We start from the raw sequence: 25,756 nt of genomic DNA, 5'->3' as shown, positions 1-25,756 counted from the left end.
AGGGGAGGGTTTTTACAGCTCTCTGGTGTCCATTCCCCTCTGCAGAGGGACATTCATCTGTCATGTTGAGGCTCAGAAGATGAGCTGTATTTTCTGTTTTCCTGTGAAATCTGGTTAAGCCACTTACACACCTCAGTGTGTCAGTGTGGCCATAAACCCAACCAGTAACAGCCCAGCCTGCAGGAAATTAGGAACCTTTTCCTCCCTGTTTCTGGATGTTCCTTTTGCCAAGCTGTGGATGTATTGGGATAATTATTTTGTCATCAGTGTAAAACCTCTAAAATCCTTGTTCCACAGGATTTTCAGTTTAGCCTATTCTAGCAAAGTGTATGAGTTTTTGAAGGCTGAAAAGATGCTGTGTGAGGAGAAGGAGAAAATCAATTTGGACCTTAAATTGTTCAAGACAGGGAAGAGTTGGGTTGGACTGTTACTATGTGATGTTCTCTACCCACTTGGGAAACCTGTAAGTGTGTTTGAAAAAATATCTTCAAAACTCAGATATGGGTAGAAATCATCTTTGAAGGGACTGTAGAAAGATGGCTCATCCCAAATTCTTCAAAACCAAGCAGAAGTGGGACTTGAATAATGATTTCTAGGCACCCATTTCAACAAGTGTTTCATCCAGTAAATTACTTCTGGTATCCAGAGACAAAAGACAGGTGTTGAATTTCTGGGAGAGAAGAGAATGAGGGTTCCCCTGAGGTGGGCACAGCACAGCCTGCCAGGGAAGAGGCATTTCTGTGCCCTGTTCTCTGACATGTGTTTGGGCTGTTGATTGTTGGACGTTGTGATACAGCAGAGATGCACCCAGAGCATCCTTGTACCCTTAGAATAAAAGATGCTTTAATCCTAGTTCTTGCTAGAAATTCTGCAGCTGATTACCCTGGATCTTTCAGCTCTGAGGGTACTCTGTGTTGCATGAAATAATAAAACCAGAATGACAGAAAAATGTTTTCAGGCTTTATGCAAGTAAATTACAGCTATGCCAAATATTCTCTTTTAGGTGCCTACCCAAGGCTGTCTCTCAGCTTTAAACTTAAGAGAAACATTGGCTACTTCATTCTGCAGACCTACATGCCTTCTATTCTCATCACTATCCTGTCCTGGGTTTCCTTCTGGATTAATTATGATGCTTCAGCTGCAAGAGTTGCTTTAGGTAGGCATGTTTAACCTCTCCTGCAGTGTGCATTAGCTGAGTGTTTTCCTGGCTTCTGGCTTAGTGGATAGTGCATGAGCTGAAAAAAAAATTCTGTTAGATATTTTATGTCTGGCTTGTTAAACTTTGTATTGTTTGAATCGGCATTTAAATCCTCACAATTTAAATAAAAATGAAAGGGATTTTGTGTCTGAATGAGCTGACTGTATAATCATTGTAACCAAAATTAGCCCGAGTGTCTCCACATTTTCTGTTCTTTTATTGCTTGTTTGTCTCCAAAGAGACTGCACCTGGTTTGCTTTTGCCCATGGCAGGCCAGAACACACATTCAGCACTGTGTTACGGGTTATAAATTGCTTTTCCTTTCAGGTATGAATTAAATAAGGTTTTACCAGGGTTCTGTAGCTCACTTGTCCTTGAGGGATGAAGCTGCACCTCAAATACTGTGTCCAGTTCTGGGCCCCTCAACATTGACTTCAGGAAGGACATTGAGGGGCTGGGGCAGGTCCAGAGGAGGGAACAGAGCTGGGCTAAAGGTTGGACTCAATGATCTTAAAGGTCTTTTCCATCCTAAATGATTCTATGATTCTATGGGGGTTTTTTTCCTTACTGTTACCTTACATTCCAAATTCAAAATTGTTCCCCTAATTAATCTCTAGAGTACTCTCTTATCACTACTCCCATGTTTACACTGAGCCCCTCATCAGAGGATCCAAGCATGTTGCAAAAATAAATATCTGTATCTATTGCCAAATAGATACAGATAAATCAGTGTAAATCAGACTGATTCCTGCCAGTACAGAACTTGTATAGCTAAAACAAGTAAACCCCCATAAAACATGCTATTGAGAATTTGACATTTTAACATTAGAGAACAGTCTGAGCTTTACCAGCCTTTCTGTGTGGCATTTTCCCTTCAGAGTTTGAGACTGTAGATCTCCTGAAAATGCCTGAGTAAAGCAAGATAACAGTGACTGTAGCCTGGTCATTTATAACTGAGACTCGTTCCAGAAGTTGCTGGAATCCTCTTGCAGAGGCCCCCAGATTTGTCAGGCACGATTTGTCCTTAGTGAAGCCGTGTTGGAATTGCTCAGCCTGGAGCAGAGAAGGTTCCAGGGAGATCTCAGAGCACCTTCCAGTGCCTCAGGGGGCTGCAAGAGAGCTGGAGAGGGACTTTTTACAAGGGCCTGGAGTGACAGGACAAGGGAGAATGGCTTTGAACTGACAGGGGGCAGAGTTAGAGCAGATCTTAGGAAGAAATTCTTCTTCCCTGTGAGGGTGGTGAGACACTGGAACACATTGCCTGGAGTTCTGGCTGCCCCATCCCTGGAAGTGTTCAAGCCAGGGTGGATGGAGTTATGAGCAACCTGATCTAGTGGAAGGCTCCCTGCCCATGGCTGGGGGTTGGGACAAGATGGTTTTTAAGGTCCCTTCCAACCCAAACCTTTCTAGGATTCTGTGAATAAGGACAGAGTTTGGAGGTGTCTTTTTTCCACCAGGGGAAAAAAAAAAAAGTAATATTTTTCAACTCTAGTGTTTGGATATGATGAACTATTATGCTGGGAAATGAAAAGTATTTCAGTCACTGGACTTGTCTCTTCTTTTTTCCAGGAATCACAACCGTGCTCACAATGACAACCATCAACACCCATCTCCGAGAGACTCTCCCCAAAATCCCCTATGTGAAAGCCATCGACATGTACCTCATGGGCTGCTTTGTGTTCGTGTTCATGGCCCTGCTGGAGTATGCCCTGGTGAACTACATCTTCTTTGGCAGAGGCCCCCAGAGGCAGAAGAAGGCGGCAGAAAAAGCCGCCAGTGCCAACAACGAGAAGCTGCGGATGGACGTCAACAAGGTGCAGGGATGGGAGGGGAGGGAGCAGCTCCCAGCAGGGCAGGGCCCCTCTGCTCCACACAGGGTAAAAGGCCCTTGCTGTAGAAAACCAGAGCAGTTGTGTGACCTTGTCCTGGCTCTGCAGAGCAGCAGGTTCAGCCCCCTCGGCACTGACCGCTGCCCTGGAGGGATGAGGGACTTGTTTCTAAAGCTTTACTGAGAGGTGGTTTCTTAGTCAGGATGGAGAGTTAAATACCTGTAATCTGTTTCCAGAGGGAAAAAATCCAAAATGATGGCTGTAGCTGATATTCTAGTAAGAGCTGTATGGAACGTTGGAACTAAAACCTAAATTTAACCTGCTTTCATAAATCTTTCAGATGAGCTGGGTAAGAAATATTTGCTGCCGAAGTGTTTAAAGCTTGACAGGTTTGCATATTTTCAACATATAATGGCCCAGGATACTATTGACTAAATGAGGAACTGCTCAGAAATAAAGCATCAACATGCTGTGTACTTAATTTTGAATCTAAAAATGGTCCCCCAGGGAGGGAGAATTGAGGCAGAAAAGACATTTGCCAAGATACACACTTTGGGAAAAGAATCCATTATGCTTAATGAAAATTGGGCACTTATCATAAAGCATTTGTAATTTGTCACTCTGACCATTTTGGATGAGTTTCACACAGTGGCAAATCTGGGCTGAATGCAAAAATGTACTCAGTGTGAAATGTAGAACCTTTCACACACATGCAAAATTGGAAAGTTAAATAAAGTTAAATTATCTTTGAGGGGGGTTTTGTTGGTTTGGGTTTTTTGTTTTGGTTTTTTGTTTTGTTGGGGGTTTTTTTGTCAAGGGAAGCTTTTTGAATTTGTGATTCAGCATGATACTCCAAGGAGAAAAAAAATCAAAGAATTAAAAAACAAAACCAAATTAGAAAAAAACCAAGGGATTATTTGTGAATTGGAAACATAAGTTTCATACAGCTCTGGTGGTGGAATTTCTCGTGTTTGTTCAGAACTTCTACACTTCTACACACATCGTGTGCCTGCAGACAGAACATTTTGTTCTGTTTGCTGCAATAACAAAAACCCATCACATGTCAATAGAACAAAACAGTTTTGTAGGTTATAGTGTGTAGCCTTCTAAGATGGAGAGTTGTGTTGCCATGGCTCAAATCTCACCCAGTCATTAGTTTATTTTTTTCTTTTTAATTTGAAAGAAACGTGTTTTAATGAGTGGAGGTAAATGGATAATGATGAGATTAATTTTGATGTTATGTTAACATAGATCATCTTTTACCTCCATAAAGTTCATCTTTTTCTTTCTATTGGTGATTTTCCAGCAATGAAAAAAAAAAAGCTGTGAGCTTTTATTTAATTTGTCAAGTTGTGTTGTTTTTTTTTATTCAATTTCCCTTTAATTTCAGTTAAACAATCAGTGCTGTAAACTACCCTGTCAGTAATTTCATAAGGCTAGATCTGCATTTAGCTGGTCTTTCCTCCAGTCTCAGTGACAAGTGAAGGTCCCTGGGTGTCAGAGTGCCACCACGCTCTCACTTGTGTATTTTTGATATTCTTATTTATCCAGTAGATCTTTCTGCTGTAACAGCCCAAGCCTGGTGGCAAATGGCTGCCCATGGAGTGGGATATGGAACCAGTGTGGGAATCCAGTGCAGTGAGCAGAGGAATTAATTCCAATTGCTGTGGTGGGAATTTGCCCACAGGATTGACACAAAGTACTCTGGGAACAACTTTATTTAGATTTTCTTTGTACTGAGCCTTTTCCTTGATCTCCTGGGCCAGCCTGGTTAACAGGGTCTGGCAGTTCTGCCCTGGGACCCAGAGCCCCTCTGACCTGATAATGGGGTTTGCAGCCCTTTGAGCAGTGACAGGGAATGAACCAGGAGGGATCAGAGGCCACGTCCTGCTGCTCTGGGAGAGGAGAGGAGCTGAGTAGTCTGAGTCATCACAGCACATTGTAACTTCATGTACTCCCTGATTTTCAAAGATTGTTGGACCTATTTGGGGTAAGGGAAAGGAAGAGAAGGAATTGGGCTTCTATCTTGTTCTGCTTCTTGGATACTGAAACCTGAGTAATAAAATAATGGAGAAATTTAAAGAACATAAAACTCCAGGAAGATTCAGACTCAATTACCAGCAGATACATTACCACAGACTTGTTAAATCATATTGGACTTGCATAATTTTCTTTCCAGGGAGTTCAGAATTAAATGGCTTGAATATCATCATTCCACCCATGGAACTACTCAAGCTGCATCCAGCAGTTTGTTCCTTTAGTCTGAACTCACCATCTTTTGCCTTTGTCAAGGCTAATTTTTCTCTCTGTAAACAATGGTGTTGTTGTTTACAGATAAATCACTGGCTTTTTCTCACTGTGGACAGCCTTCCTTTACTGGAGATACCACTCACACCATTTCCTCACCTCTCTTTTCAAGTTTATCATCTTGTGTTATGTCTTCAAACACCTTTATTGCCTTGATAGTTTCAAGTTTCTTAATCCCTTCTGTTCTGAGTGGCAGAGCACTGCAGAGTAAATAAGGGTAGGCAGACTGGGAGGGTTGTGTTTCTGCTAGTAGGCCCAGTGTGCCATAAAGGAGGGTGTGTGTACTCTGTATATTCTAAGCCATTGTTATCCCCTTTTTATTCCCTCGACTTCAGTATTTTAAGTAAGAATGTTGATGGCCATCAGCAACCTTTTAATCCTTTGTAGGCACATTTCATTCTGTCTTTTCTTTAGGCTCAGGGCACTAATCTAATACATTGTCTGTGCTTCTTCAAGGTGATTAACAGATATGTAAAATATAGGGCCAAATTCCAGCCTCTGGCTTCCCAGTGTCCTTCAGCTGACTGTCTTCCTGTGGGTGGTTGCACTTCCCAGAAGTGGCATTGTGGTTTTATGTGTAAATACCTCTGGAATGTGGTTTGAGTTGGATGCAGTTGCAGTATCCATTGAATCCATGTTTCCAGCCTGGCTCAGAGCACAGGGAGTGCTGCAAGTGCACAGGGCTGTACCTGCAGTACCTGATAACAGAAGTTACAGAAATAAAACTACCTCTAATTTTGCAATCATGCTGCTGATATTGTGAGCAGTAATAAAGCAACTTCCCTCTGGAAAAGAGGGGAAAAATGTCAGTGTGTTATGCAATGATTCATAAAACTGTTTATACAGATTTATTCAGTCTTTTTTTTTTTTAAGAAATGTGAAGTGACATTGCTAACCTCTGCATGTTGAGATAAGGCTTCTTTTCTGAACACAAACACTTTTTTTAAATATACTGAATGTATTTTTAAAACAATGAGTAATTCTTTACTCAGTGGTCTTTGTATTAGGTGAGGTTTTCAGGCAGGAGGCAGTGACAGGGCACTGCTGCTGCACAGTCACAAACACGGGGAGTTGTCAGACTAATGACATTTTCCTATCCAAAATTTGGATACCAAGTAAAGAACATGGAACTTCAACATGATAATTAGTTTAAACAGCATATTAATGGATTTGAATACAATAGAATTGTACTTGAAAAATTAATGTAGGGCTTAGGGAGCTAAGAATGTTAAACAAATACAGGTATCTTTGGAATTCATTGCCCTACTGGCTGACTGTTGTTAGATCTGGATTAGCACAGAGTTGCTGAAGGACTTGAGATGGCAAGGAAATAGCAAACAGGAGCTTAACCTGCCCTTAGCTGCACTTCACTTGGTACCTTTCTTCTCCTTCAAGTTGTCTCAGCTGCTGAATTTTTTTCCCTGCAGCTTTTTGACCAAGGAAAAGAGTCTGACCAATGTAGCTGGAGAAGTTGAATAGTTCTCCTCACATCTGCCATTTTTAGGGGACTCCCCTGCATTATCAGAGCTTTGAGGCAAGCAGGGCCATGCACTGACCTGTTTCAAAGGGATTGCAGCATTATTTCAGTGTGACTGGGCAGGCTGAGGGTGGGCAGTGTCTGCCCATTGGACAGGGCAGCAGGGAAGGGGCTCCCAGAGATCCTCCTTGCCCAGGGGCCTGTTCAGAGTCACTGCTGGAGCAGGACAGGGGCACTCTGTGTCCTGGGCCAGCCCTGCCCTGCATTCCAGCACTCTGGACTGGCTCAGGGGCTGCTGTGCTGCCTGACATGGCCCAGCACAGCTGCCAGACCTCTCTGGGCCACTGTACCAGGGAATAACTGCAGGACCCTGGGTGCATTTTTCACTATTGTGTCCATGGATGTCTCTTTTGGCAGAGAGGGCTGGAGTTGGGTGAAGGAGTGTGTTATCCTGAGCCAGAGTGGCTGCACTGCTGTGTGCTGTGGCCCTTTGCAGGCACACATGAGGTGTTCTCAGTGCCCTGCAGACAGCCAGGGCACTGCTCAGCTCCCACCCTGTGTGAAGGTGCATTAGCAGGGCTGCAGATCATGGGCCTTGCTCCAAAGCAGTGCTCCAGAACAGTTAGGCCTGGGTAATGCCTTTATTTCCCCTCTGATTCACTGCTGGCTTGTCTCTGGTCTTTGCAGTTCATAGCAATGTTTGTTCATTTCAGTCTGCAGAAATCAGATAATGCATCTCCAGGGAGGAGAAGCTGTTGCAGAGGTACCTAAAACCAGTCAGTACCTATTACATAGAACTGCACCTCATACCCTATGGAGTGGAGGTACTTGTAGTGTAAAACATGAATAAGCATATAAAGCATATTTGCAATAAGCTGTAAAAGCTTTTGGTAAGAAGAGGATTTTTAAACTGGCTATATGCACAGACTCCCTTAATAAACTGAACAGGATATTAAAACTCTAAGGCAACAGGAAGCTCTTAAAATTTCAGTCTGAAATCTCAAATCCTCACTGCTCTATATTGCTGGAGCTAATGCTGCCTCTGTCCAGCTGTCAGTGACAGCATTCCTTCTCCTTCCCTCTGCTCCAAGCAGAGTTTTCCTCTTGTTTGCAGTGCAGGTGAAGCTGCACGAGGACTGATTCTGACCCAGGGTCAGGAGGTGTTCCTTACAGGGAAGTTTATTGAAGGACATGTAATAAAGTAGGCATGGATTATGAAAGTTAAGCCTTTCTCCTCAGTGTACACTCCTGCAGTCCCAAGGAGCAGTTGCTCATGAGGAGCCAGCAGTGCCCAGGGGCTGGAGCCTCTCAGTGCTTGTCTGGACCCCCAGTCTGGGCTGGAGTGCAGTGGAGGAAGCTGCAGATTTGGCTCCCAGCACTTGGAGCAGCAGCAGAGTCAGGAGGGGATTTGTTTCCACACTCTGCAGTGGAATTCCACAATTCCACATGACATCTGAATAAAGGGCAAGTCAGCTGTGGGAGGGTTTTTTCTGCAGCCATGCTCCTTTGAATGCCACTTTTAATCAGTGTAGGACCAGTGTGTGCACTCTGTTAAAGCACATCACCCCTTTTGCTTTTGTGCTGCATCTGCAGCCTGAGATGTGCCTGTGACCCTGCAGGGAACACACTCCTGGCTCAGGAAAGAATCCTTTAGTGCAGTTCAGGTCATTATATCAAACTGTGAAGAAATAAGACCCAGAAAAGACAAATGATATCCAGTGAAGTAGAAGCAATGTGTGCAGCTGGGCCAGAGGGTGTGTCTGGCTGGGGAATTTGGGAATTGATTTCCTGAAACATCAGCTCCAAAGAGTTTGTCAAGGTTTAATGGAATGGCCATGCCTGTATATGAATATATCTTTTTTACTCCTTAGAAACTAGTTTTAACAATACCTCTGTAATGATAAAAGGTTATAATAAAACATGGACATCTAAAGCTTTTTTTTATTCTTATGTCTCTATTCCTCCTTTTAGGAATATGAGAAACTTCAATTTAACTTTCTTCCCCGTGCAAAAACTTGTTGAGACTTCTCCCTAAACTTCTTGCATGTCAAAACCATGTGCAAAAACCACTTCTTGCCTGTCCTTGCTCATGTCCTCCAAACAAACCCAACTTTCTGGTAATAGAGGTGCCAGAAACTTAACTCTTGTGAGCTGGCCTGAAGGATGCAGCAGTGAGGGTCACCCAGCCTAAATCAATATGATTATTTTCATGTAATATTTTGTTTGGACCATTTTCTGTCCCTGTATTCTGTAAGTATTCAAAGGTTCCTGCAGGTAACTGGCAAGGAAGGGCTCCAGAAATCCAGGGGTTTAGCACATGTTTTACTTGATGAAATTCTGAGGTTGTTGCTTTCAAGCTGCTGCAGTTTTGGGTGGGAAAAGCATCTTCATATGAGTTTCAGTGCTGGCATGGAAGGTTTTTTGTTTATTGAAGTATTTGATAATAAAGCTGGAGGAGAAAGTCAAAAACCCAGTTGCACGTAGGGATTGTTTGAAGAGAGAGCTGATGTGGGGGGTGAGTCCTCAGCTTTTGTGTCATTCCTTTTTGTAGCAGGAGGCAGATGCAATATATAATCATTTTCAATTAAAAAGAAGCCCATAGGTGGTCATATTAACTCATCAATAGCTTTCACATTCCAGGTAGATCACCCTTCCTGAAATGCACTTGATGAAACTTGGGTAACATTGAACATAATCCTGTTTTACACAAACACCTGCCATATTTCCATGTTGGTAACTGTTCTTCTCTCTTGTTTCCATAGAATTATGTGTGTCAAGAACAAACTGCACACTATTGCCAAAAATCCAAGTCATTTTTCTCTAATTTTAAATGTGTTCTGAAGTTCTCTGACTGTCCATCAATTTATATTTTGCAGGTGTATCTGTATATATATATATTGCTATAGAACTGTGATATGTTTAACTAATCAAACTCAAATTTGGTTGAAGTTTACAGGCACAAAAGGCCACCACAATGTCATGGAGAAAACTATGATATTTATTTTCTCTAGAATTAATGCATACACAAAAACAAGTATAATACAAAGTTTGCAGTGGTACATAACATTGATGTATATTTTGCATACACGGAAATTTACTTAGAAACAAATTTGAAATGACTAACCACATCTTGGCATCAAAGTTCCTTCATTCTTGTCACTCACTTTGAAATGAGTGACAAAATGTTAGACTCTCCAGAAAAGCAGACTATCAGTGTACAAGTCAATCATACAGGAATGTTCTAATTCAGTCAACAAATTCAGACTGTTTTTTCATAATTTGAAAGCAGAGCACTTTCCATTTTAGTATTGTCAGGACTGGTGCTCTGAGCCTTGCAGTGTCTGTAGTTGTGCAGCTGGCTCTGTTTCGGGCTTCTAAATCAGCACTGAACATGATCATAAGAACTACTTTTCTGGATCCTTTTTAATTTGGAAATTTGTTGTAAAACATCAGAAATTCATCTTTCTTTTTTCTGTAACAAAAACTTCTCAGTGATTTTCCATAGAAAAATCTCAGGACTTTTTATTCATTTTTTTTTTTAATTAGTTGCAGTTTCTCTCCAGAGTTTTATCCTCGGACCTCATGATGCCTCTGGCCATGTTTTATTTTGGGCTGGGCCCAAGAATTCTGTCTTCCCCAAAATCACAAGCCTGAATCTGTTGACAAGTGAGTGTGTCGTGGTCAGGTGGATGAAACACTGGTAGACTGTCATCCAGGCCACCCACTCTCACATCAGGGATGTGCTGCAGAGTTCTTGCACATTATGTTTGACTTCAGACAAGAAAAATAACATCTTCAGGGTCTTACAGAAGCTGTTTTAGAGGAGCAACTGATAAACCTTATTTTTACTGTCATAACATCAATATGAAGGTGATTCAGATTTGAAAACTTTCCAGTTAGAATTCTTAACTAATATTTAAGCCCACCATTGTGATATGTTCTTGTAGGTTGAAAAAGAAGAAGATTGTCTCCTCCAGATGTGTATGTGCATTGTTTCTGAGTTTGGATTGAGAGCAAATGTCTCAGGAAATCAGTTGAAAACGACTAACCTTAATATTTGTTTGTCCTGGTAAATGAACGGCTCTGCTGCAGCAAAGCTGCAAACTCATCTCCTGACTCAGGCACCTGCTGCTGGTTCTGGGCAGTGTTTGCTGCCAGGCTGGAGATGACACATCATGGAGGCCTCACTCCAGAGTTCATTCCTTCCCTTTCCCAGAGATCAGTTTGGGTTGAACGGCCTCGGCCCAAAGGGAGAGGGAGGAAGGTGTTTTTCTCCAGAATCCCAGCACTCCCTGTTTCTCTTTCTTGGTTGGCTGAGGGGATTTATCCCCCCTGCTCCAGAACCCCAGGGCTGTTTCTGGGGTATTTGGGAAGGTGCTGATGCCTCCAGGACCCCAGTATCCCATTGATTGCCCCCTGGGTTCCTGTTTGGGGCCGTTTCCAACAACAGTCCTGACCTCACCTGGTTCTCTGCTTGGTTTTGGTTTAGAACGTTGGATTCTGGGCAGCAGTTTGGACAAGTCCGTATTTTGTGGTTTTTATTCAAATGCCACCAAACTAAAGATGCTTCAGCCTCTGTCATTTGATGTGGGAATAGTTCTGCAGTGTCTCAAATGTGGAATCCTGTGTTTAAGCCATGGGTGCCGAAGGAAGGGTGTTTTCAACCATTTCTCTGTAATCCCACAATACTTGCAACTCAGTTATTGATGTGTTACTGAAGACCATGATCAAAGTAATGTATATCAGAAGGTAAAACTGGATGTCTAGAAATCAATTTACAAGCATTTAGAGCAATGTTAAAACTCCATGTTCAGATCTTGCATTTTTTTCTCACTTTCTTTTGTTTTTAACTCTTGCAGGTTTCTTAGAGTTTTTTTTTGCTTAGATTTCTAGGTTTTAAAAAGGTCAAGAACCTAAACATTCTTATTTAATTTTCAGAGTTTTTCTGAATTTTCTGACCTGACACCAAGCAAAGTAACCTGTAATTATGAGTCATCCCAATTTTACTGCCCTCTGACCATGTACTGTACAGCCTGACCCAAATCTCAGGGGTATAACACAACCTGAGCCAGTGCATTCTAGCCTAGTTTCATAAACAGTAACTCCAGTGCTGGCAGGAAATTCAGATTTGTACAGACAGTGGAAATGCAGTGTTTGTTCCACTGCTGAAGCCATTGTTGAATATGACAATATTTTGAAATATTAGGCATTTGTGTGCTATAAATTTCTGTAGCTTTATCTCAGCAGACTGGCTTATCTTGTCAAAAATGTCTGTATAGCTTTAGGCAGGTGCCATTTGGAAATAATTAATTCTTTTTTCTCCCAGAGTGAACCTGAGAGCAGCTCATGCAGAGCTGATGTACCTCCCCACGTTGCCTGGCGTGGTCAGGGCAGCCCCAGTCAGTGGTTCCAGGCAGGAACTCAGACCTTGCTGGGGAGGGGGAACATCCCCATGACACCAGAAGTGCTTCAGACTTTGCTGCAGACTCCCCCTGATCCTGCCAGAGGTGCTGACAGGAGCCAGGAATGGGCTGTTACTGGTTTTCCAAGCACAGCTCAGATGTGCAGAGGTGGGACACTGTGCTATAGATAACACCAAGGTCTTTATCCAGAACAAATTAAATTATATATCTAGGCATGGCATGTAGGTCTTCATTGAGAAAGGGAGCTGTATTTCTGTCTTCAGTTCTTCAGAATGTCAGTTCACAGGACACAAATGCCACATCTCAGGTGTTGGTGGGTACTTCCAGTTTAAACTTCATGGTTTAGCTCTCCAGATTTTTCTTTGGCTAATGGCAGCCCTGCTTAACAAAAGGATATTTCTTTTCAACTTACAACTGTTTTGTTTCAGAAGGTTTTTCCATGGGAAATTTCATCCCTGTTGTGTCCACAGCTTCTGAGCCATTCTACCATGAAAGGAGCCACCAGTGCCTGCCTGTAATTGAAGGGTGTGGGTGAAAATGGACAGTACATGAGAAAGCAGGAATGTCAGTATTATATCCTCTCAATTCATCAGTGTCATCCTGTTGTGTTTGGTAGAACAGCAGAGCATCATCACCAATGTGCTGCTTTACTGAAAGTCAGTTGTTCAGAGATCTGGTCATCCTTGGAGGATTCCTGATGTATGTGTGTGGGAGTTGTAATTTTGTTGTATTTTACATTTGCTAATGTATAAGTGAGAGGAATTCCTCGAGAAAGCCATCATTTTGGAGTTTCTAGGTATCAGGGAGAATATATAATGGTAACATTTCTGCACTTTTCTCTGTATTCCCTTTGTTTGAGACCACCAAAAAGGTCGTGGCCTCTTTCAGGGCTCCAGAGTCACCTTTTCTTCCACCTGACCTGGACCTATAAACGAATATCATTTGCACCATATATTTTGTCATCCAGTTTTAAGATTGATTTATCCAAACCTCACCCTCTCACTTGGTTGCTGAGCTCTGGTCATTTCTGCTCCGCTTCTGCTTTCACCTTTTATTTCCATAGTACTTGCTGCTGCTTTTTCATCTTCATCCTCCCTTCCTTTCCCGTCCCTGGGAATTTCTCCATTCAGTTTGAACCCTCCTGTTCACCATAAAGAGTCTGTGTTCTATGGCTGAACAATCCTTCAACACCAAGAGACCTTTTTAACCTTCTTCCACCTCCTTTTGAAACCGCTTTTACACTTACTTTTTCCCCAGAATAATTTTAATAATTGTTTTCATATCATCATACCTTCCTTGGTCAAGTGACCAGTTGGAAAAATTACATTTACATCACAATGTTATGTTACCTTGAGGAGCAGAGCAAGGCAGTAATAGCACCTCTAAAGCCAAAATATACCTGAATATACCTAATTGTTGGCTTAGAGGTCCCTATATATTTTAATTAGTTGTCCTATTATTACCCTAGAGTGCTTTAATTTTAAATGAAAGATAATAGCCGCCTTATCTCTAAGGAAACTGGTCTTGATTTTATTAACTTACAGGACAGAAGAATAATTGGCACATATCATTGTCCAGAAATGTATTCAACAAAGGTATCTTTCATTGTTTTCTAATGTTTTTATCCTCAGACACTTAAAATTCAGGTCTTGGCCATTTCTGGTCATTAAAGATCCCATGGCACTTTTTTATGGCGTGGTCATCTCAGCCCCAGAGCTGGATTTCTGTGACTGTTCTGCTTGCCCAGCATTCCCACCACCACCACCCACCATGGTTCCAATTGGCTACAACATTCTCCATTCCTCAGTAAAATCTGGTTGTTGTTCTCACTGTCAGTCACCACATTTCACCTCTGGGGTGATGGTGCTTCACTGGGAACTGAAGTGGTTCTTCTTTGGGATGCTCCTAAAGCGCTTTGGGATCCTTGGAACGGGGGCTGCTGTTGGCAAAGCTGGGATTCCCTGGCATTCTGGCCAGGGTCACTTAGTTCCAAGAGCATGTTTAATTATTTAGAGTTGGGCGAACCTACTTGGTGGAAATTTCATTCCCAGCTTTCTCTGAGCTGACAAGGGGGAGCCTTTTGTCCAAGGTTGGAGGGTTGGGTTAATTTATTCTGGGTTCTTTGGTGTTTCTTTCTTTCTTTCTTCATTTGTACTTCTGGATTGGAACCTTGGGAGTTCCTTTACATTGGGGATTCAAAGTACCATGAAAAAATGCAGTTGCTCTTATGGTCAATTCACTGTTTCAGGTGCAGGAGGGTCAACTGAATGCTCAAGAAGCACCTGAACTTTGTGGTGTTTACCTGGTTATTGTAACACTTGAAGGTTCGCCCATCACTAATATTTCCTGTATTTTTCATTATTTCTTCTGAAAAATTCTTGGAATATTGAAAAATGCTGTCCTTCAGCTCTGATATCAGTGTGATACATGGCAGGAGAAGACACTTTGCCCCAGAAGATAGTTTAGAATATTGCTAAATGTTTTTTTTCTGCCCAGCATCACTAATCTTACTAACTGCTTCAGGATTACCAGATATCTGCAGCAGTTTGCTGTATTAAGAAAACAAGTTAACTGAAGGAATGCTCTGTCACTAAAACGTGTCTGTATCTAACTCCAGTACACTAAAGTAACTTCCTTGCATGTGCTTCACAGAATGTGTGCAAGTATGTAAAGAGAACTCAAATTTCTGATATCATTGCAGATCTAAAGGATAAAATGCTTAAAGTAGATTCATCCTAAGAAGATTTAAGATGTGAACACATTTGTTGGCACTAAAATCTTTCCAAAAATAGTATTTTAGAATGCAGAACATTGAGGTGAAAATGGGCAGGCTCTGGGCTAAGGGGTAAAACCATCACGTTGGTGGATGTTGTGTGAAACTTCCCCTGATGTCACTGGAACTGAAACTCCTTCTCTTAAGGTTACATGAAACTATGGAAAATGTAGTTTCCAAATGACTTTGCACCCCTCTTGTGAGACACTTACCTCTTTTGGTTTTAGGCATTCTTGGGATCAGTGAATGCCAAGTGCCTGTAGTTAATGGCTTTTATTTTTAGGATCCCGAGAGTCTTATGATTGGTCTGAGATCTTATAACAAAAAGGACAGCCCATTTTGTCTTACCCCCAAAAATCACATAAGAATTTCTAAATAACTGCACTCATTATAAGAAAATGTTTGAAAGCTCCTTTCAGAGTTTCATAGATCTGTTTGACACCATTTCCACATGGAGGCTTTTGTTTGTTTTAATGGCAGAATACTGTTTTTACCTTAGTTTTGTCTGATGCAGGTGAGAACCAGTTTGATGGCCTTCCTGGCTAGAACACACTGTTTCCTCACCATGCTCAGGATCATGCTTAAATTAATTTTTCTTGAGTTTCAGCTCAACTTTCCCGTTTTTCCAGTGCTTTTGAAAAAAAAGATGGATTTCCCTAGCACACTAGAAACTTCAAAGGTTTCATCTGGCTTTGATGGAAAGCAAACAAAAATGGAAGATTTTGGTCACTTCACATTAAGTCACTACATCTGATTTAAAACTCAAATCTACTGAAACTAGAGGGGTGCAAACTCACACAGATTGGGTGGGAAAAAACATGAGAGAGAGGGAAATGTGGCATCTCAGCAATGGCAGTTTTTGTGCATCACTGAACAGATGTAATCACTCAAATGACTGTGTTTCAGTAGGTCCAAAGTACTTCTGTGAGTTCCCAGAGCAGAACCTGTGCAGGGGGTGCTGCTGGAAGCAACTGTTCTCACCCCATTAATTCCAGAGAGGATTAATGATGGCAAATACAGTGTGTTGGGTAGTGCAGGAGGTACCTGCTGCTGATGGCTGGGTTCTCAACATTACAGAATGGGAGAATTCCATATTATTGTTCAGAAATCCCCAAAAGTGGCAGTTTGTGCACTTTGAGCAATAACCATGGAATATATTCTGTACACGAGTCATGTGGCTGAGCTGTTCTTACAGGAGCTCTGGGACAAGTTTGTCTCTTATTTGGCCTGGAGTATATCTGCACTACCATCACTAAGGCAGTGTAATTAATTAGCTTCTCATTAGCTGTTATTTCTTTTTAAAGTATTTTTAGTTAATTATACTCTTTAATCACACAATTCAAAATGTATATTTAGAGGGAAGGCTGAGGAGAATTAGAACTTCCTAAATGACTTCATATTTGTTTTCTATAAATGGATTATTTTTAATTTCTCCTGCCATACTTCAGATCTACTCCAGATTGCCTAAGAGTAGAATTTAGTTCCTTATCTTTGAAATCCTCTTGATTGTCTAAGGGGTTTCTTTACAACATTGCATTAATATTTTTTTCACTGAGCTGCCTTTAAAAAAATGCATAGTAGCTAAATCTACCCATTGAAACAATTGTTCAGTGTGCATTTGATGTGATTACATTCTGCATCTCTTTTTCCTTGCTTGAAATTGGAGATCTCTGCTGCCCCAGCACTGGGGTCTCCACAGCATGCATTGTATTTATGCAACTCATTAGCACTGGGGAATAGAGTTCCCACATGGGTACAGTTAGCTGGTGCCTTGTCCCAGGTGAACACCAGTGCTGGTTGGAATATAGGGGCAGAAAATGTGCATTCACTTGTGCAGTGCCCTGTGCCTTGTTTAGAGAGACAGAGAGACCTTGTGAATACTTGAAATTTCTGTCAGAGCAGAAGCTTTCATTTGAAGGAAGAAAGACCGAAACAAAGCAGACCCTTTTCCATTTGATTTCCCTTCAAAACCCCTGGAAATTTCAATTTTTTCCCCAGATACCCTTCCCAGAATCCCACCTTCAGGAGCTGAGTGTGGGCTTCACATCCAACTCGTGCTTGCTGAACGTGGCTCTGGGGCAGTGCCCTTTATTGCACTGACCTGTACTGGCCCTGTTGCTACCTGAGTTCCCAAGAGATGACAGTGAATGCCTGAAGTCCCTTAGAGAGGCTGCCACCCCCAGTTAGCAGGGTCAGATCTCCCCATCCCAGCAGGGTCAGATCTCCCCCTCCCAGCAGGGTCAGATCTCCCCTCCCAGCAGGGTCAGATCTCCCATCCCAGCAGGGTCAGATCTCCCCTCCCAGCAGGGTCAGATCTCCCCTGTCCCAGCATGGCTCGGGTTGGCACCGCCGGGTTCCCCTGCCCCGCTGACTCTGCTCTTGGTGTTTTGCAGATGGACCCCCATGAGAACATCTTGTTGAGCACCCTGGAGATCAAGAACGAGATGGCCGCCTCGGAGGCCGTGATGGGGCTGGGGGACCCCCGCAGCACCATGCTGGCCTACGACACGTCCAGCATCCAGTACCGCAAGGCGGGGCTGCCCCGGCACAGCTTCGGCCGCAACGCCCTGGAGAGACACGTGGCCCAGAAGAAGAGCCGGCTACGGAGAAGGGCCTCGCAGCTCAAAATCACCATCCCGGACTTGACGGACGTCAACGCCATCGACCGGTGGTCCCGCATCTTCTTCCCCGTGGTTTTTTCCTTCTTCAACATTGTCTACTGGCTTTACTATGTGAACTAAGAGACAGAGCCACGCGGGAAGCCAGGACTGGATTTCTCTTCAAACCGGTTGTACAGCCAAAAGTGGGACTTAGAAAAATTCTATTCAGGACAAAAAGTTACTTTAAAACACCTTAGTTGCTGGCCCACTCTATGGTCTGTTTTTATAACGTTTTGGTTGTCTCTGCTAAACCATATAAATGTTAAGTTGCAGTATGGACATATCCCCCTGTCAAAATATAAGTGCATTTTGAGTGTGAAGCCAAATTGGATTTTGAAAATAGTTTCTGTCTCATTGTCCCTCACTCCCTTTTAATTTTTTTGGTCCTTTTTTGTTGATGGTCATTTGATTTTAGTGCTACAAATTATAGAGCAGCATTTGAGAAACAAGTTTGAATTTCAACAGCAGTACATGCCATTCCCAGGGAAGCTGCATATCTGAGGCATGCATCTACACTGCAAAGGGTGGACTGAGTTGTTGTCATGCTTAGGAGACATACACTTTACTTTTCAAATGTGTAAACTTGAAAACAAATAGTGCCTATCATCTTTCCAAGATGATGATGGTCAGAGGTTTCCCAACCATATTCAGGTATTTCCTTTTATTTACTGAAAGAATTAAACCTTTGACTGATAATTTTAGGGTTGGGTGTTTGCACAGAAGCTGAAGCAAGAAGCACTAGTTTTGTTTGTATTTAAAGGGAGAACAAATGCTCACAGCCACAGTGGCCACAGTTGGGATCAGTAGAGGAATGTAGCAATGGGGTAAAAATGCATCAGTGATGAAGGGGTAGAAGATATTCTGCTGGGCTGGGTTGGGGAAAGGGAATCATCTGTCCAAAGTGCCAAAATTGGTTGCCCAAATAGTAATTCTGCAGATGGCTGAAGGAAAGCAGGGCTGCCCTGCCTGCCTCTAGGGCAGGGAGAGCTGGAGAGCAGTCAGAGTCCAGGGGCAGGGAGAGGAGAGGCTGCACTAGAGAATGTGTGTGTGTGTGTACACAAATCTATCTGTACACAGAAATATCTGTGCACTGTGCAAAGGAGTGGTGTCAGTTGTTCCTTAGTCGTGTGGAGTTGTGTGATTCTTCCAGGTTTGCCTCTTTCCAGCATTATTCCTGCTGCCCTTGGTTAAAGGTGTTGCAGTTCTTCCAGCAGTGGAGATCCCAGCAGATGTATTTCCATACAGGGTATTTTCTCAGTCTGGATTAGGCAATACCATTTCACTTTTGGTTTTTCTTAATGCACTGTTTTAAGGGAAAGAAATTGGTAGCAATGACTTTAAGAGTTTAATTCGCTCTTAAGTGTTTCCTGTTTAGGGTGATTTCTATTGAAAAACTGGCAAATTTCAGTTTTTCTTTAGGAAACCTTTTGAAATAAAAGGTTGGGTATTTTTCATTCCATAGAGCTTTACTTTTACAGACAAAATAGAATAAACAAAAAATAATGTAGACAAAAATAATTTTGTCATTTATTCCACTGTGGGACATTTTCTGTAATGAAAAAAGCAATCACAAGAACTGTATAAAAAGTATAAATTCTTGATGGCTTTTACTTAATCAGATGCCCCGATATTGTTCAACACACAATGTTTCAAGAAGCAAAAGCCACATCTTTTGCATCCATACTACCTCTTATCTGTGTACAAATCTTTGAAAGAAACTAGATAGCAAAGGGTTTTTTCAGGAGAGAAATATATCTTGAGAATATTTTTCATAAAATATTTTCTTTTAATTTTTTGTTCTTTAAAAGAATAATTTTCTTACAAGTTTCTGTGGGTTTTTTTCCCTGATTGTCAGTGAATGACAGTGATAGGAGGAGAATAGTTCTGGGAACTAACAGGCCAATTTTCTGACTTTGTTTTGAGCATCTCATGTGCTTATTTCTGCTTCCCCTGGGAGGGGCTGGTTCCTGAGCCTGAGCTGGGATTTGCCATCCCCCCTCCGTGGCAGGAGGTTGTGTGGACGTTCACTGCTGCCTCCAGGTTCAGATCTGCACTAGGGCCAGACTCTCCCCCCGGGGTTCCCTCTCCAGGGCAGAGTTTCCAGTTTGCTCCCAGGCTCAGTCTCAGCTGCATTTCACGCTCGACGCAATAACCTGTGTAGGTGCACTTGGGATTCCTGCTGGGAGCTGGGAACCACGCTGGAATCTTTTCCCACTTCTAAGAAATGGAGCCACAGCAAAGTTCAGTATTTCTCTGCAAGGTCTGTTCTTTAGAAACGGTCCTAATTATCCTAAATAAAAGCAGTGTCATGGTATCCTTCCTAAAGGCTTTTCTTTCGCTTCCGAATTGCTGCTGCCTCTGTTTTCCTGCCCGGAGCAGAGTGGGACTGCAGGGAGCTCCCACCTGCCTGGGGTGGTACCAGCAAACCCAAGAGCTTACAGGGGATTGCTGACTCTGCACTGGTTCCCTGCTCCAGCTGTTCCCAAACCCAAGAGATGGACCCTGGACCTGCCCATTCTCTCACTGAAGCTCCAGAACAAGCCATAAACACTCTCTGCTGCTGCTGCTCAGAGAGTGACAGAAAATGTTTGGTTTCTGCTCAGGTGTCTCTAGGAAAGAGAAATTATCTGGGGGGAAGGAGCACTTTTGCTTTTCCTATGTCCTTCTGGCTATTAATGTGATGTATAAAAGTAGTGAAAGAGAAGGATTCTATCATTTTGTACCAAGGCTTAACACTGTGATATAAAGGGTGGGGGTGAGGAAGGCTGGTGAGGCACTGCCAGGGGAAGGAACTCGAGCCCAGGGTCAGCCCTCACTGCTCCCCTGAGGTGCTCGAGTGAAAGGGAGGAGTTCTGCCAACATACACGAGATATGGGGTTTGCTACGTGTGCTCCCCTCCAGGTAAACTAGAATAAATTCGCTTTTACTTTAGAATTGACCGAAAATTAATGTTCTAGATCTTTTTAATCGTGTTAATTGTTGTTAGTTTCAAGAAACAAAATATCAAAGCGAATAATTTAGATAAAACTTGTAATATAATTATAGTTGCACATTTTATTGTTCTATTAGACATAATAGCCAGCAATTAAGGTGTTTTTCATCTTTGTGAAATTCATGGATGAATTATGACTATAACATGGCACAGTTTTAATGAAATATTTGAGATCAATCTGTAAATATATTCTGTACATGACTGCTAGTAAGTGATACACATTTTCAGAACTGACAACTCATGCAACATGTTTCTGTGTTTGCATAAGGAATGTTATGTTTCTATCCCATCGCAGTTCAATGACTGGGAAGAAAGACTCAAGCAATGACATTGTGACCATTTCTTTTCTCATTCCCAGGGGAGGAAAACAGTGTTAGATCACAGCGTGTCACAGAGTTCTTCAGAGAGTTCTGACATCCTGACAAAAAGGACATAAAATCTGTAAGGTACAAAAGCACAATGCATAGAGAAGATGAGTGGTGTTCTTACACCTGGGGAAAAGATCCTATTTATTTCAGAAAAATATGCATTAAAATGAAGCCTCAATTAGTTTTCACTATAATTATTAGACTGTGTTCCAGTCCTGTAACACAGCAGTAACCACGAGTGAAGGGATGTTGAACATTCTCAGCTGTATGTGCATATGGACCCCAGCTGCCTGTCTGTATGGACATATGTGTGTGTATACACAGGGTATATGCACACCCTTTCATCTGTTGGTGTGTCAAAGGAATAAGCCAATACTAGTTTTGTTTCTACCATCAACCAGTGTGTGAATATATTTTTGACAAGAAGAGATTAATGTATTTCAGCAAACCAAACAACTTCCTCTACAGGGTAACTGGGCATTGCTGGGTGAGCAGCTCAAGGCTGGGTCTGTCTGGGGCGTTGGTGCCAGTCCTGTACCTCCTGCAGCTGAACCACACCAGTCCTCACATTGCTTGCCTATTTCTTCTCTCTTTTTATAACAGCATTGTCCACTAGTGAGTTTTCAAAACCAACCAATTCCTTAGGGAACCAAGAAAAAAAAAAGGCAAAAATAGTAACTCTTTCTAGAAAATAATCTCGGGTGGGCTGGCCAGGGTACAATACTATATCAGTAGTGATCATTACATTTTGCTCTGTGTACATAGAACATCCAATGTGAGCAACCATAACTTAAGCTGAACGTGTGTAAATATTATCAGATTTCTTAAAACATTTTTAACTTCTAATTTGTACTTTATGGTAAGGCAAAAAGCTAATTCTACTTATGGTTTAGGTTAATGTGTCCTAAAATGATGTAAATAATTAAATAAGCTGTAAATGAGCAGGCCATAGATACAGTATTTGTTTAGTGACTTTTTTTTACTAAGTACAAGAATTGCAGTGCTCTAGCAGAGTAATTTAAACACCCTTTTGCATAAACAGATTTGGACTCTAGATATCAAATAGTACAGAAAGTGCTGTGGTGTAGAGTGGCCGTGGTGGCAACGTTCCTGCTGGCACAAGTGACTCTTTGTGTGGTTCCAACGTTCAGGCACCCCAAGAGCTTGGACTCAGAGCTGGATCAGCAGTAAAAAATAAAAAAGGGCCTGGTTTTCACTTGCCATGAGGCACCTCGGTGTTGCTGCAGGGATGGAGAGGTGAACATCAGGGTAAGTGAGAACTGAGCTGGGGATTTCCTGGCAGAAGCTGCACATTGCTCTGTCTGTCTCTGAAATCTCTCTCTCTTATGGTATCTAATAGTAGACTTCTATTTTTCTTTAAAAAAAAAAAAAAAGGTTTGACTGTCGTTAGATAGCATAGTCCCCCAAAGCCAAAGAACCTTCACTCCAGAAATTGTTTAAAAGGGAAATCTAATAAGTCACTGCTTAACACCAAAGGTAAAGCTTAATAAAATGCACTAGGAACTTTGTCTAAATTTTTAAGAAGCAAATGGAATGTTGATGATCAAAAAGACTGCCCTATTCTACTTTGTAAAAATAGTAATAATTTAAATATCCATTATATAAAATTGAAATAGATCATCTCTACAAGAATATGCAACACTAACATTTCATAAGTATAAAATTATTTTCTTTGTAAGTGCTTTGACAAAAAATGAAACTTAAATGATGAAAAATCTCACCTCTACTTTCATACTAAGGGTTGTATTTTTTTAATGTTTTTCAGACATGAGGTCATCTATTCCAATTTGATAGCATTTTGTATGTTTTCACTGTTGCTGTCGTTTGGCAGATCCTCACCAGGCTGTATTGTTCATGGTCTGTCCTGTTACTTTCAGTTGAAGACAAAAAGAACATTTGAAACATGATTAATTCTGACAAACTGCTTATGATTTGACTTCTATCACATTTTTATTTGCATGGGTGTTTAAATGGTTCTGTTAGTACTGTCTTTGCACAGTTCTGATTTATCTTTTTTTACTTAGTACTATTTATTTCATAATGTAGTAATCATCAGCCTTACTAATGACCTTGTAGCCTTTCTTATATGCACATAATGCACATTTTCCAATGGCTAGAAAATGCAAAATACTAGTGGATATCATTGCATCAGATCTTCATGTCTTTCTCAAAAGGACTGCTAACCTCTGGGATATATGAGGTAGTAAAATGATGATTGTAAATGAGTAGCACATAAGAGATATTTTCTTGAATTTAAAATTATTGCAGCCAGTTTCAGCATGTAAATATATAATAATGTTGGCTAGTGTGTAATTCTTGAATTAAAAAATATAAATAAAGAAAATCTAAACTCTGTATATGTGGTTGTGTTCTGTCGGGCAGGACCTTCCCCAGAGCTGCAGGAGCTGAGGGATCTCCCCTGAGGTGAGTGGGGGGAGTTTGGGGCAGGAGGGTCGGGCAGGGGGCTCTGAGCCCCCTCAGGGCAGGGATCCCACGGGAAGGGGCAGCTGGACACGGAGCTGCTGAGCTTGGGCTGCCCCAGGGCAGGGCAGTGTCTGGGAACAGGATCCAGGGAGATCTGGGAACAGGATCCTGGGGGATCTGGGGAACACCATCCAGGGGCATCTGGGAACAGGATCCAGGGGGCTCTGGGGTGCTCTGTCAGACGGTGCTGAGAGCAGGGCAGCAGCTGGAAATGTGCTCAGGGAGGCCTGGTCAGAGGGAGCTCCTGTGAGCCCATCACTGCTGGGCAGGTCTGGGGTCCTCCTCCCAGAAATATGAGGGTCTGTTCCTGCTGGGACAGACATGGAACATGAGAGGTAAAATATTCCAGACTGTTAAAGAAAGCTCTAGTCTGACTTCATGCCTTCCCTCTTTAAAATACCACATCATCTTCTGAAGCTTCTGAACAGGAGATCCAGGTTCTGAAAAAACACTCAAATGTCAGCACAGCTGCTTTGTCACAACTCTGTGATTTACTGTTGGCCATTATTTTCAGAGATTACTACGAGCTAGGAAGCAAATATTTCAACTTTAAGACTGTTTATGATTTTGGAGTCCAAAAATATTAATATTAATTGGTGAGTATAATTTCCAAAACAAAATTGTCTATCTGTCATTTCACCTGTCTGTATCTATGAATGTATTTAATGTTATCACATCCTAACAGGTGTCATATCAAATTCACTGGCACAAAAATAAGACTAGTACTATAGAGTATTTGAATAATTTATTTCCTTTATTCTGAGCTTTAACACGTCATGACTTGTGTAACGTGACCTCTCCCTCATTCAATTTACTTGATTGCAAATTAGAAACCTTAATAGCAACTTCTTATTGGGAAATTGTACTGTTGAATATATCTTTATAATCTAAAATTAACAAAACATGACAAAAATTATCTAACATCTCAGTTCTTAACTAATAAAAGGAAAATCAGCATGTTAAAGAATGAAATTATGCATCTGTCAAATACTGAACAGCTGTGAAGCAGTGAAATAATGGGCCCTGGCACGGAGCACATTGTAACTGCTGCATATTAAGGGAATGTAACATTACAACTACATAGCAAGTATGTTCAGTAACCCACATGCTTTGGTTATCAAAATTAATGACCAGCATGACATTATTAATTTGTAATGCTTGTTATTCTTGAGAGATATTTGGAGTGACTGATTTATTGTGGTGTTCAGATGAGTCCAGGCAAGTGACAAATTTAAAAAAAGATGGTTCTGTGGAGAAATGGGGTTTGGGTGTTCAGGTGATGAGAGTTGCTCATACAAAAGGAGACACGTTTGCCTTGGCTGGGACTGGCCCAGGCAGGTTTTTGGGGGCAGAAGGAGTGTTTACTTCAATGTCAGGGCAGAACTTTTGAATACATCTTATTCTTGGAACAAAAGTATTTGTTCCCCTTTGTGCCAGGTTGTCAGAGCTGACAGACTGCACTGATCTGGGCACTGGGATGGCTCGGGGCAGCTCCCAGCTGAGAGCACTGCCCTGAGCCTGCTCTGCTTGGAAAGGAGGAGCCAAGGGAACAGAGGCTGCTTGGGCTGCCCTACAAATGCTTTAAAACCTGAATCCTGCAGACTGTGCACTTTCCAGCTGTGCTGCTCCTTAGTTCCCCAGTGGTCCTTGAGTGGAGATCTCTGTGTGTCCATGGAATGTGGGCTCACAGGGCTCAGCTTGGCTGGTACATCTGTACTCTTTGTAAGCCCATGTGAAACTGGACTGTGACCTTTGAGTTCTCCTTGTTAAACATTTCCAAAGATCCTTTCTGAAGAGTCTGACTGATCATGTCAGACTTTAATCTGCAACCCTTTGTTGAAATCTTGTGGCACTGATGCTGGTGAAGGTATGTGGAGAGACATCCCAGGCAAGCCCAGGAGGGAAATGTCCTGCAGGTGACAGGGAATGGAGTCCTGGCAGATGCTCTGTGACAGCAGCACAAAGGGCAAGATGTGCAGGGATAAACCCAGGGCACAGAGGCTGGTTTGGTCATGGTAGGATGGGTGCAGTCCCTTTGGTGAGGGTCAGATCTTCAGATCTCCACTCCCATGTCACGCAAGGAAATTGTTTCTTCAGGTGGGAAGACATTGCCAAGAGAAGGAATGTGGGTAATAAACAGATCGAAACCTCCCTGTCAGGGCAGCAAGATTTATCTGCAAGATTTGCAGACAAATTGAATTGGTTTTGATGTGCTTCAGTATTT

The 25,756-nt window shown here is 42.1% G+C and overlaps 1 protein-coding gene across 4 annotated transcripts in view; it reads left to right on the top strand.

Annotated features, from left to right (window-relative positions):
* The window catches only part of GABRB2 (gamma-aminobutyric acid type A receptor beta2 subunit), a 111,887-nt gene extending 94,029 nt beyond the window's left edge, over positions 1–17,858 (top strand). For 3 of the 4 annotated variants that reach the window (XM_027682991.1, XM_027682992.1, XM_027682990.1), the window contains 4 exons: positions 1,004–1,156; positions 2,768–3,012; positions 13,779–13,829; positions 17,401–17,858. In XM_027682991.1, the coding sequence (XP_027538792.1) occupies positions 1,004–1,156; positions 2,768–3,012; positions 13,779–13,829; positions 17,401–17,748 (797 nt within the window). In that variant the 3' untranslated portion in view covers positions 17,749–17,858. The remainder of the gene's footprint in view (positions 1–1,003; positions 1,157–2,767; positions 3,013–13,778; positions 13,830–17,400) is intronic. The other variant, XM_027682993.1, reaches the window with a different exon arrangement.
* Positions 17,859–25,756: the final 7,898 nt, after the last annotated feature.

The sequence above is a fragment of the Neopelma chrysocephalum genome, unplaced genomic scaffold (genome assembly GCF_003984885.1).
Source record: "Neopelma chrysocephalum unplaced genomic scaffold, ASM398488v2 Primary Assembly neopelma1_63, whole genome shotgun sequence".
Classification (NCBI taxonomy): Eukaryota; Metazoa; Chordata; class Aves; order Passeriformes; family Pipridae; genus Neopelma; species Neopelma chrysocephalum.
The sequence above is the reverse complement of the archived record's forward strand: the minus strand, read 5'-3'. Positions and strand labels throughout refer to the sequence as shown.